Below are 12,286 nucleotides of genomic sequence, written 5' to 3'. Positions count from 1 at the left end.
TCCCGTAGGGGTTCCCGTGAACTTCACGCTCTCCACCTCAACGTAGCCCGCGCTCGTGATCTTCAGCCCGGTCCCACCAGTGTGCGAGATCGTGGCGATGGTCTTCGTCATGAACACGTTCTCTTTGAGTGTGGTCACGCCCGTGACTTCGAGCGTGCTCGACACCTTCGCCGTCGTAAGCTGCGTCGCGCCGGTCACTCCGAGCGTCCCGGTGATCGTCGTGTCGCCGGCGCTCGTCACGACAAACTTGGGCGCCCCCGCCGTGGACCCCACGTCGAGCTGCCCTATCATACTCGCGCCCGTCGACGTGACCGTGATGACTTTTGGTGTTCCGGACACGCCGATGTCGGCGCCCGTGAACCGCACGCTCTCTACGTCCACATACTGAAGGTCGCTCCGCACGACCACGTACCCTTTCACGCTCGACACCGTCAGCCCGCTCGATGAGCTCGTGTCTGTGCTGGTGTGCTTGATCGCAGCCGAGACCTTAGACGTCGACACGTCTCCCGACGTGGTCACGTCTCCGGAGCCCGCCGCAACTGAAAACTTGCGCCCGCCAGGTGCTCCAACGTCGAAGTTGCCCGTCGACGAAAGCGTCCCCAGCATGCTCACGTCCGTCGCGGACAAATGGAACACATCCGTCGCACCGAAGCCGACGACCGACTTTGAGTTTGTGTTATCGTGCGTGATACGCACGCTCTCCACCTCAACGTAGCCCGCGCTCGTGATCGTGAGCGAGGTCCCCGTGTGCGTGATCGCAGCAGTGGTCTTCGTCATGGACACGTCCTCTTTGAGTGTGGTCACGCCCGTGACTTCGAGCGTGCTTGACACCTTCGCCGTCGTAAGCTGCGTCGCGCCGGTCACTCCGAGCGTCCCGGTGATCGTCGTGTCGCCGGCGCTCGTCACAACGAAGTTGCGCGCCCCCGACGTCCCCACGTCGAGCTGCCCAGTCACGCTCGCGCCGGTGGTGGCGAGTGCGATGACGTCAGTCGTCGCACCGATACCAATGGTGGCTCCCGTAGGGGTTCCCGTGAACTTCACGCTCTCCACCTCAACGTAGCCCGCGCTCGTGATCTTCAGCCCGGTCCCACCAGTGTGCGAGATCGTGGCGATGGTCTTCGTCATGAACACGTTCTCTTTGAGTGTGGTCACGCCCGTGACTTCGAGCGTGCTCGACACCTTCGCCGTCGTAAGCTGCGTCGCGCCGGTCACTCCGAGCGTCCCGGTGATCGTCGTGTCGCCGGCGCTCGTTACGACAAACTTGGGCGCCCCCGCCGTGGGCCCCACGTCGAGCTGCCCGATCACACTCGCGCCCGTCGACGTGACCGTGATGACTTTTGGTGTTCCGGACACGCCGATGTCGGCGCCCGTGAACCGCACGCTCTCTACGTCCACATACTGATTGTTGCTGTTGATGGTCACGTATCCATTATCGCTCGACATAGTAATGCTGCTTGACGCGCCCGCGGCGGTGTGCTTCATGGCAACAGATGATTTTGCCAAAATAATATCTCCCGACGTGGTCACGTCTCCGGAGCCGGCAGCAACTGAAAACTTGCGCCCGCCAGGTGCACCAACGTCGAAGTTGCCCGTCGACGAAAGCGTCCCTAGCATGCTCACGTCCGTCGCGGACAAATGGAACACATCCGTCGCACCGAAGCCGACGACCGACTTCGAGTTTGTGTTATCGTGCGTGATGCGCACGTTCTCCACCTCAACGTAGCCCCCGCTCGTGATCGTGAGCGAGGTCCCCGTGTGCAAGATCGCGGCAGTGGGCTTCGTCATGGACACGTCCTCTTTGAGTGTGGTCACGCCCGTGACTTCGAGTGTGCTCGACACCTTCGCCGTCGTAAGCTGCGTCGCGCCGGTCACTCCGAGCGTCCCGGTGATCGTCGTGTCGCCGGCGCTCGTCACAACGAAGTTGCGCGCCCCCGACGTCCCCACGTCGAGCTGCCCAGTCACGCTCGCGCCGGTGGTGGCGAGTGCGATGACGTCAGTCGTCGCACCGATACCAATGGTGGCTCCCGTAGGGGTTCCCGTGAACTTCACGCTCTCCACCTCAACGTAGCCCGCGCTCGTGATCTTCAGCCCGGTCCCACCAGTGTGCGAGATCGTGGCGATGGTCTTCGTCATGAACACGTTCTCTTTGAGTGTGGTCACGCCCGTGACTTCGAGCGTGCTCGACACCTTCGCCGTCGTAAGCTGCGTCGCGCCGGTCACTCCGAGCGTCCCGGTGATCGTCGTGTCGCCGGCGCTTGTCACGACAAACTTGGGCGCCCCCGCCGTGTGCCCCACTTCGAGCTGCCCGAGCACACTCGCGCCCGTCAACCCCACCGTGATGACTTTTGGTTTTCCAGACACACCGATGTCGGCGCCCGTGAACCGCACGCTCTCTACGTCCACATACTGAAGGTCGCTCCGCACGACCACGTACCCTTTCACGCTCGACACCGTCAGCCCGCTCGATGAGCTCGTGTCTGTGCTGGTGTGCTTGATCGCAGCCGAGACCTTAGACGTCGACACGTCTCCCGACGTGGTCACGTCTCCGGTGCCCGCCGCAACTGAAAACTTGCGCCCGCCAGGTGCACCAACGTCGAAGTTGCCCGTCGACGAAAGCGTCCCCAGCATGCTCACGTCCGTCGCGGACAAATGGAACACATCCGTCGCACCGAAGCCGACGACCGACTTCGAGTTTGTGTTATCGTGCGTGATACGCACGTTCTCCACCTCAACGTAGCCCCCGCTCGTGATCGTGAGCGAGGTCCCCGTGTGCAAGATCGCGGCAGTGGGCTTCGTCATGGACACGTCCTCTTTGAGTGTGGTCACGCCCGTGACCTCGAGTGTGCTCGACACCTTCGCCGTCGTAAGCTGCGTCGCGCCGGTCACTCCGAGCGTCCCGGTGATCGTCGTGTCGCCGGCGCTCGTCACAACGAAGTTGCGCGCCCCCGACGTCCCCACGTCGAGCTGCCCAGTCACGCTCGCGCCGGTGGTGGCGAGTGCGATGACGTCAGTCGTCGCACCGATACCAATGGTGGCTCCCGTAGGGGTTCCCGTGAACTTCACGCTCTCCACCTCAACGTAGCCCGCGCTCGTGATCTTCAGCCCGGTCCCACCAGTGTGCGAGATCGTGGCGATGGTCTTCGTCATGAACACGTTCTCTTTGAGTGTGGTCACGCCCGTGACTTCGAGCGTGCTCGACACCTTCGCCGTCGTAAGCTGCGTCGCGCCGGTCACTCCGAGCGTCCCGGTGATCGTCGTGTCGCCGGCGCTCGTCACGACAAACTTGGGCGCCCCCGCCGTGTGCCCCACGTCGAGCTGCCCGAGCACACTCGCGCCCGTCAACCCCACCGTGATGACTTTTGGTTTTCCAGACACGCCGATATCGGCGCCCGTGAACCGCACGCTCTCTACGTCCACATACTGATTGTTGCTGTTGATGGTCACGTACCCGTTATCGCTCGACATAGTAATGCTGCTTGACGCGCCCGCGGCGGTGTGCTTCATGGCAACAGATGATTTTGCCAAAATAATATCTCCCGACGTGGTCACGTCTCCGGAGCCGGCAGCAACTGAAAACTTGCGCGCTCCTGCGGCACCAACGTCGAAGTTGCCCGTCGACGAAAGCGTCGCATCGACACTCACGTCCGACGCTGAAAATTGAATCACATCCGTTGAACCGTATCCAATCACAGACTTCGAGTTCGCGCTGACATGCGTGATGCGCACGCTCTCAACCTCCACGTAGCCCGCGCTCGTGATCGTAAGCGAGGTCCCCGTGTGCAAAATACTTGCTGCACCCTTCGTCATGGAGACGTCGTCACGAAGCGTGGTAAGTCCAGTTACCACCAAGGTATTTAAATTTGAGGCTCCAGTGACAGTTGCACTAGACAACGTGGTCAATCCGGTCACTCCGAGCGTCCCGGTGATCGTCGTGTCGCCGGCGCTCGTCACGACAAACTTGGGCGCCCCCGCCGTGTGCCCCACTTCGAGCTGCCCGAGCACACTCGCGCCCGTCAACCCCACCGTGATGACTTTTGGTTTTCCAGACACGCCGATATCGGCGCCCGTGAACCGCACGCTCTCTACGTCCACATACTGAAGGTCGCTCCGCACGACCACGTACCCTTTCACGCTCGACACCGTCAGCCCGCTCGATGAGCTCGTGTCTGTGCTGGTGTGCTTGATCGCAGCCGAGACCTTAGACGTCGACACGTCTCCCGACGTGGTCACGTCTCCGGAGCCCGCCGCAACTGAAAACTTGCGCCCGCCAGGTGCTCCAACGTCGAAGTTGCCCGTCGACGAAAGCGTCCCCAGCATGCTCACGTCCGTCGCGGACAAATGGAACACATCCGTCGCACCGAAGCCGACGACCGACTTCGAGTTTGCGCTGTCGTGCGTGATGCGCACGCTCTCCACCTCCACGTAGCCCGCGCTCTTGATCGTGAGCGAGGTCCCCGTGTGCGAGATAATCGAGGCAGCCTTGGATAATGTCAAATCGTTGTTGAAGGTCGTCACTCCCGTGACTGCCGAGAACGTCGTTATACCTGAAACGGTCACAACTGAAGATGTCAATGTCAAGGAACCTGTGCGGGCATTAATCAGGATATTCCCGGCACTTCCGGTTGATGAACTCGAGCCAGAAATGAGATTCACACTACCAGCATTTCCAGCAGCTGAACCTCCGCCACGAATGAAAACGTCACCACCGACGCCAGAGGGACTCGACGTTGTGCCAGCTTCAACTAAAACCTGACCGCCATTGCCTGAAAATGCGCCACTTCCGACCTTGATTTGTATATTGCCACCAGCGCCAACTCTAGAAGAGCCACTTGCAATCAACACCGAACCTGAGTCACCATTCGAAGAAATGCCAGAGGCAAAAGTCATGGAGCCGCTCACGCCGGAGAGCCCGGCGTCCGCTGACTTCACGCTCACGGCGCCGCTCGATGTTGCCGTGCCGGCGCCGCTCACCACGGTGACGTCGCCGCCTGTGGACGTATCGCCGATGCCGCCGGTCACGGTCACGCCGCCGCCGACTGTTTTGCCCCGGCCCGCGGTCATACCGATGGCGCCGCCTGCGCCGGTGTCTCCGGTGCCGACGGTCACGCTGAAAGCGCCGCCAGCACCACCAGCGGATCCGCCCGTGGTCACGGCAACAGACCCCGAGTTGCCGCCGGCGGTAGTGCTGCCCGTGTCAATCTTGAACGCTCCCGACACTCCAGCAACCGTCGACCCGGTCGCCAAAGTCATGGAGCCGCTCACGCCGCTCGTACCGGCGTTTGCAGACTTCACGCTCACGGCGCCGCTCGATGTTGTCGTGCCGGCGCCGCTCACCACGGTGACGTCGCCGCCTGTGGACGTATCGCCGATGCCGCCAGTCACGGTCACGCCGCCGCCGACTGTTTTGCCCCGGCCTGCGGTCATACCGATGGCGCCGCCCGCGCCGGTGTCTCCAGTGCCGACGGTCACGCTGAAAGCGCCGCCAGCACCACCAGCGGATCCGCCCGTGGTCACGGCAACAGACCCCGAGTTGCCGCCGGCGGTAGTGCTGCCCGTGTCAATCTTGAACGCTCCCGACACTCCAGCAACCGTCGACCCGGTCGCCAAAGTCATGGAGCCGCTCACGCCGCTCGTGCCGGCGTTTGCAGACTTCACGCTCACGGCGCCGCTCGATGTTGTCGTGCCGGCGCCGCTCACCACGGTGACGTCGCCGCCTGTGGACGTATCGCCGATGCCGCCGGTCACGGTCACGCCGCCGCCGACTGTTTTGCCCCGGCCCGCGGTCATACCGATGGCGCCGCCTGCGCCGGTGTCTCCGGTGCCGACGGTCACGCTGAAAGCGCCGCCAGCACCACCAGCGGATCCGCCCGTGGTCACGGCAACAGACCCCGAGTTGCCGCCGGTGGTAGTGCTGCCCGTGTCAATCTTGAACGCTCCCGACACTCCAGCAACCGTCGACCCGGTCGCCAAAGTCATGGAGCCGCTCACGCCGCTCGTGCCGGCGTTTGCAGACTTCACGCTCACGGCGCCGCTCGATGTTGTCGTGCCGGCGCCGCTCACCACGGTGACGTCGCCGCCTGTGGACGTATCGCCGATGCCGCCGGTCACGGTCACGCCGCCGCCGACTGTTTTGCCCCGGCCCGCGGTCATACCGATGGCGCCGCCTGCGCCGGTGTCTCCGGTGCCGACGGTCACGCTGAAAGCGCCGCCAGCACCACCAGCGGATCCGCCCGTGGTCACGGCAACAGACCCCGAGTTGCCGCCGGCGGTAGTGCTGCCCGTGTCAATCTTGAACGCTCCCGACACTCCAGCAACCGTCGACCCGGTCGCCAAAGTCATGGAGCCGCTCACGCCGCTCGTGCCGGCGTTTGCAGACTTCACGCTCACGGCGCCGCTCGATGTTGTCGTGCCGGCGCCGCTCACCACGGTGACGTCGCCGCCTGTGGACGTATCGCCGATGCCGCCGGTCACGGTCACGCCGCCGCCGACCGTTTTGCCCCGGCCCGCGGTCATACCGATGGCGCCGCCTGCGCCGGTGTCTCCGGTGCCGACGGTCACGCTGAAAGCGCCGCCAGCACCACCAGCGGATCCGCCCGTGGTCACGGCAACAGACCCCGAGTTGCCGCCGGCGGTAGTGCTGCCCGTGTCAATCTTGAACGCTCCCGACACTCCAGCAACCGTCGACCCGGTCGCCAAAGTCATGGAGCCGCTCACGCCGCTCGTGCCGGCGTTTGCAGACTTCACGCTCACGGCGCCGCTCGATGTTGTCGTGCCGGCGCCGCTCACCACGGTGACGTCGCCGCCTGTGGACGTATCGCCGATGCCGCCGGTCACGGTCACGCCGCCGCCGACTGTTTTGCCCCGGCCCGCGGTCATACCGATGGCGCCGCCTGCGCCGGTGTCTCCAGTGCCGACGGTCACGCTGAAAGCGCCGCCAGCACCACCAGTGGAAACGCCTGTGTCGATGTCGATTTCACCTGAAGACCCACTGGTGGCAGTGCCCGTGTTGAGCTTTAACTTGCCGGATGCTCCTGCGAGCGACGTCCCGGTCTGGAGGGTCATCGCCCCGCTCACTCCGTTTGCTTTTGAATCACCCGTGTGCACGTGCATCGTTCCGCTCGAGGTCTCGCCTCTGCCTGAAACGATGTCGACCTGCCCTCCGGCTTTCGTGGTGTCCGATGTCGCGCCGGCAGAGATGCTCACGTCACCGCCCACGCCCGACGTAGTCCCCCCAACAGTCAAGCTGATATCCCCAGCTTTACCACCGGGTGAAAGGCCCGTGGCAATGATGACTTCACCGCTTCTGCCAGTGGACGCATCCCCGGAGCTGATGCTCACCGCGCCGCTCAACGACACGCCATCACCGCTCGCAAGGACGAGGTTCCCGCCAGAGGTGGTAGAACCCTCACCTGCAGTAATTTTGACAGCGCCACCAACAGGGGCTTTGCCAGCGGACAAGGTGATGCCGCCGCCCGTGCCCGTATTACCGATGCCAACAGCCACGCTGAAAGCGCCGCCAGCACCACCAGTAGAACCGCCTGTGGTCACGGCAACAGACCCCGAGTTGCCGCCGGCGGCAGTGCCCGTATTCATCGTGAACGCTCCCGACACTCCAGCAACCGTCGACCCGGTCGCCAAAGTCATGGAGCCGCTCACGCCGCTCGTGCCGGCGTTTGCAGACTTCACGCTCACGGCGCCGCTCGATGTTGTCGTGCCGGCGCCGCTCACCACGGTGACGTCGCCGCCTGTGGACGTATCGCCGATGCCGCCGGTCACGGTCACGCCGCCGCCGACCGTTTTGCCCCGGCCCGCGGTCATACCGATGGCGCCGCCTGCGCCGGTGTCTCCGGTGCCGACGGTCACGCTGAAAGCGCCGCCAGCACCACCAGCGGATCCGCCCGTGGTCACGGCAACAGACCCCGAGTTGCCGCCGGCGGTAGTGCTGCCCGTGTCAATCTTGAACGCTCCCGACACTCCAGCAACCGTCGACCCGGTCGCCAAAGTCATGGAGCCGCTCACGCCGCTCGTGCCGGCGTTTGCAGACTTCACGCTCACGGCGCCGCTCGATGTTGTCGTGCCGGCGCCGCTCACCACGGTGACGTCGCCGCCTGTGGACGTATCGCCGATGCCGCCGGTCACGGTCACGCCGCCGCCGACTGTTTTGCCCCGGCCCGCAGTCACGCCCACGGCACCTCCCGCGGCCGCACTGGACAAGCCCGCGGTCAGGCCGATGTCGCCGCCTGTGCCGGTGTCGCCTGAGCCAACGACCACGGTGAAAGCGCCACCAGTGCCGCTAGCACTCGCACCGCCAGTCGTCACGGCAACAGACCCCGAGTTGCCGCCGGCGGCAGTACCCGTGTCCATCGTGAACGCTCCCGACACTCCAGCAACCGTCGTCCCGGTCGCCAAAGTCATGGAGCCGCTCACGCCGCTCGTACCGGCGTTTGCAGACTTCACGCTCACGGCGCCGCTCGATGTTGTCGTGCCGACGCCGCTCACCACGGTGACGTCGCCGCCTGTCGAAGTGTCGCCGATGCCGCCGGTCACGGTCACGCCGCCGCCGACTGTTTTGCCCCGGCCCGCGGTCATACCGATGGCGCCGCCCGCGCCGGTGTCTCCGGTGCCGACGGTCACGCTGAAAGCGCCGCCAGCACCACCAGCGGATCCGCCCGTGGTCACGGCAACAGACCCCGAGTTGCCGCCGGCGGTAGTGCTGCCCGTGTCAATCTTGAACGCTCCCGACACTCCAGCAACCGTCGACCCGGTCGCCAAAGTCATGGAGCCGCTCACGCCGCTCGTACCGGCGTTTGCAGACTTCACGCTCACGGCGCCGCTCGATGTTGTCGTGCCGGCGCCGCTCGATATGGTGACGTCGCCGCCAGTCGAAGTGTCGCCGATGCCGCCGGTCACGGTCACGCCGCCGCCGACTGTTTTGCCCCGGCCCGCGGTCATACCGATGGCGCCGCCCGCGCCGGTGTCTCCGGTGCCGACGGTCACGCTGAAAGCGCCGCCAGCACCACCAGCGGATCCGCCCGTGGTCACGGCAACAGACCCCGAGTTGCCGCCGGCGGTAGTGCTGCCCGTGTCAATCTTGAACGCTCCCGACACTCCAGCAACCGTCGACCCGGTCGCCAAAGTCATGGAGCCGCTCACGCCGCTCGTACCGGCGTTTGCAGACTTCACGCTCACGGCGCCGCTCGATGTTGTCGTGCCGGCGCCGCTCACCACGGTGACGTCGCCGCCTGTGGACGTATCGCCGATGCCGCCGGTCACGGTCACGCCGCCGCCGACCGTTTTGCCCCGGCCCGCGGTCATACCGATGGCGCCACCCGCGCCGGTGTCTCCGGTGCCGACGGTCACGCTGAAAGCGCCGCCAGCACCACCAGCGGATCCGCCCGTGGTCACGGCAACAGACCCCGAGTTGCCGCCGGCGGTAGTGCTGCCCGTGTCAATCTTGAACGCTCCCGACACTCCAGCAACCGTCGACCCGGTCGCCAAAGTCATGGAGCCGCTCACGCCGCTCGTGCCGGCGTTTGCAGACTTCACGCTCACGGCGCCGCTCGATGTTGTCGTGCCGGCGCCGCTCACCACGGTGACGTCGCCGCCTGTGGACGTATCGCCTACGCCGCCGGTCACGGTCACGCCGCCGCCGACTGTTTTGCCCCGGCCCGCGGTCACGCCCACGGCACCTCCCGCGGCCGCACTGGACAAGCCCGCGGTCAGGCCGATGTCGCCGCCTGTGCCGGTGTCGCCTGAGCCAACGACCACGGTGAAAGCGCCACCAGTGCCGCTAGCACTCGCACCGCCAGTCGTCACGGCAACAGACCCCGAGTTGCCGCCGGCGGCAGTACCCGTTGCCAGCGTGAACGCTCCCGACACTCCAGCAACCGTCGACCCGGTCGCCAAAGTCATGGAGCCGCTCACGCCGCTCGTGCCGGCGTTTGCAGACTTCACGCTCACGGCGCCGCTCGATGTTGTCGTGCCGGCGCCGCTCACCACGGTGACGTCGCCGCCTGTGGACGTATCGCCGATGCCGCCGGTCACGGTCACGCCGCCGCCGACTGTTTTGCCCCGGCCCGCGGTCATACCGATGGCGCCGCCTGCGCCGGTGTCTCCGGTGCCGACGGTCACGCTGAAAGCGCCGCCAGCACCACCAGTGGAACCGCCCGTGGTCACGGCAACAGACCCCGAGTTGCCGCCGGCGGTAGTGCTGCCCGTGTCCATCGTGAGTGCTCCCGACACTCCAGCAACCGTCGTCCCGGTAGCCAAAGTCATTGAGCCGCTCACGCCGCTCGTACCGGCGTTTGCAGACTTCACGCTCACGGCGCCGCTCGATGTCGCCGTGCCGGCGCCGCTCAGTATGGTGACGCCGCCGCCTGTGGACGTGACTCCCTCGCCGCCAGTGACACTCACGCCGCCGCCGGTCGTCGAGCCTTTACCCGCGGTCACACCAATGTTGCCTCCAGCAGCCGTAGTGGACTCGCCCGCGGTCATCGCGATGCCCCCACCTGTGCCGGTGTTGCCTTTGCCCACTGCTAAGCTTATCGCACCTCCGGCGCCGCCAACGGCATCTCCGGTGGATATACTCAGGGAACCCGAGGATCCTGCAGGTGCAGCTCCAGTTTTGATGTCCACGTAGCCGTTTTGACTGGTAAGAATGAAACCGGTGCTCCCGGTATGTATCAGCTTTCCTACTGCTTTCGTCATGATGATGTTGTCTTCATACAACGTGAGATTCCCGGCTGTCAATGAACTGCTTCCGATGTCAATGTCCCCAAATGAAGGAAGGATCGAGCCCGACACCAACGCACCAACGCGGGTTATGGCTGACTGATTCAGTTGAACCCCTCCACTCGAGTCGACTGACAATGGCGCTTGGGCAGAAACTACGAAGCGCCCACTCGCATCCGGAAGGACAATCGTTCGCCAGGCGGATGTGGGCTCGTCCACCACGACTGAAATTTTTCTTGCGTCGTCCACGGCGCCCCCGAAAGAAAATGCGGTGCGCCCTTTAATCGTACCGCGGAACTCGATGTCATCCTCCCAGGCGTTGCCAAGTTGTATAGTACCATTACCTGTGGTGAAGCTCCCGTTGAATACGGTAGCTCCCTCGTGCACGATATTCGGTGAGGCAATCTTCACTGTGCCATTCACCACGCTTAACGCGGATAGCAAATTAAACGCCCCTGCACCAGGGGTATCCGACGAGTCCGCGATGGTTCCTGTCAAGTCGCTCCCCCCGAGGGTGATCGCGCCGTGAATATGGATCTTACCGTTCCCTGATATCAGCGAGATATCCCCTTTATGAGCTCGGACCACGACGTTGTTCTGCGCGGCGATCTCCGTGTCTTCGTTTTTGTCAAATTGCAGAACGGTGTCGTTTCCACGTTTGACCACAACCTGCTCCCCCCCGACTAGGCTATATACGCCGAAACTTTTCTTGTTGAATCTAGAAGTATTCGTCGTGCTATTCGTTGAATTTGAAGCCTGCAGCAGCCTGCGGGAAGTAGAAGAGTTTGAAGCTTCGATGGTTGGTTCAGGACCTAGCTGAAATCCAGTCGTTTGCGTTCCTTGCGAATCGATTTTGAGGAGCGATGACTGATTATTCCCGCCGATGGTCGCGTTGCCTCGAATAACGGCGCCTCCATTGACGTCAAATTTAGCGGTAGGTTCTTGCGTACCAACGCCAACGTTCCCACCAGTCGGAGCGAGGGATAATCTAGTGGTCACGACCTCTAACGCGCCGTCGCCTTCTGAACGCAACGAGCTCTTTGGGATGAACTGGTCTCCTCTGTACGTGCCGAATTCCAGAACCTCGTCGGCCTTCGATGTTCCGTTCACACTCGTGCGGCTTCCTATGCGCACGTGCGCCTGACGCGTGGACGATTCGCTGGATCCATCCATGAGTTGCGATGGATCCATATCCCTTTCTCCAAATACCTCCAAGGCGTTGTTCACCTTCACGCTCTCCGAGGATAAGTCAACCCTATAAAGGAAACTGGTAGCGAGCGTACTCGCCCAAATCACCAAGGCGGCGTGAAACACGATAAGGAATACCATGCCCTGAGAGTGAGGTCCACATCGACACCGCACGTGCAAACGTCAGTAAGGAAAAAAAATCGGCGCGAACGACAAAGAAAAGGTTTTCAGAAGGACTCCCGCTGGTAGCTGGCGAGGAAGCAACCCTACAAAAAAATGTGCCGTGAGCTGGGAGGCGCTCTTCTTTCGACGCCCTATTCCGCCTGATCCGCCTCCTTTGAACTGTGGCAGTACGCCTCCTGTTATC

The 12,286-nt window shown here is 63.7% G+C and overlaps 1 protein-coding gene across 1 annotated transcript; it reads right to left on the bottom strand.

Annotated features, from left to right (window-relative positions):
• Positions 1-4,835: 4,835 nt before the first annotated feature.
• On the bottom strand, positions 4,836-10,494 carry MICPUCDRAFT_41885 (uncharacterized protein; the record flags this gene model as incomplete). The annotated part of the gene is made up of 3 exons (XM_003061888.1): positions 4,836-4,847; positions 4,972-10,376; positions 10,440-10,494. 3 exons carry the CDS (start codon positions 10,492-10,494, stop codon positions 4,836-4,838), a joined length of 5,472 nt encoding a protein of 1,823 aa, XP_003061934.1.
• Between the last annotated feature and the right edge of the window lie 1,792 nt (positions 10,495-12,286).

Source organism: Micromonas pusilla (assembly GCF_000151265.4).
Source record: "Micromonas pusilla CCMP1545 genomic scaffold MICPUCscaffold_11, whole genome shotgun sequence".
NCBI lineage: Eukaryota > Viridiplantae > Chlorophyta > Mamiellophyceae > Mamiellales > Mamiellaceae > Micromonas > Micromonas pusilla.
Note: the sequence above shows the minus strand (reverse complement) of the source record. Positions and strands in the feature narration are given on the sequence as shown.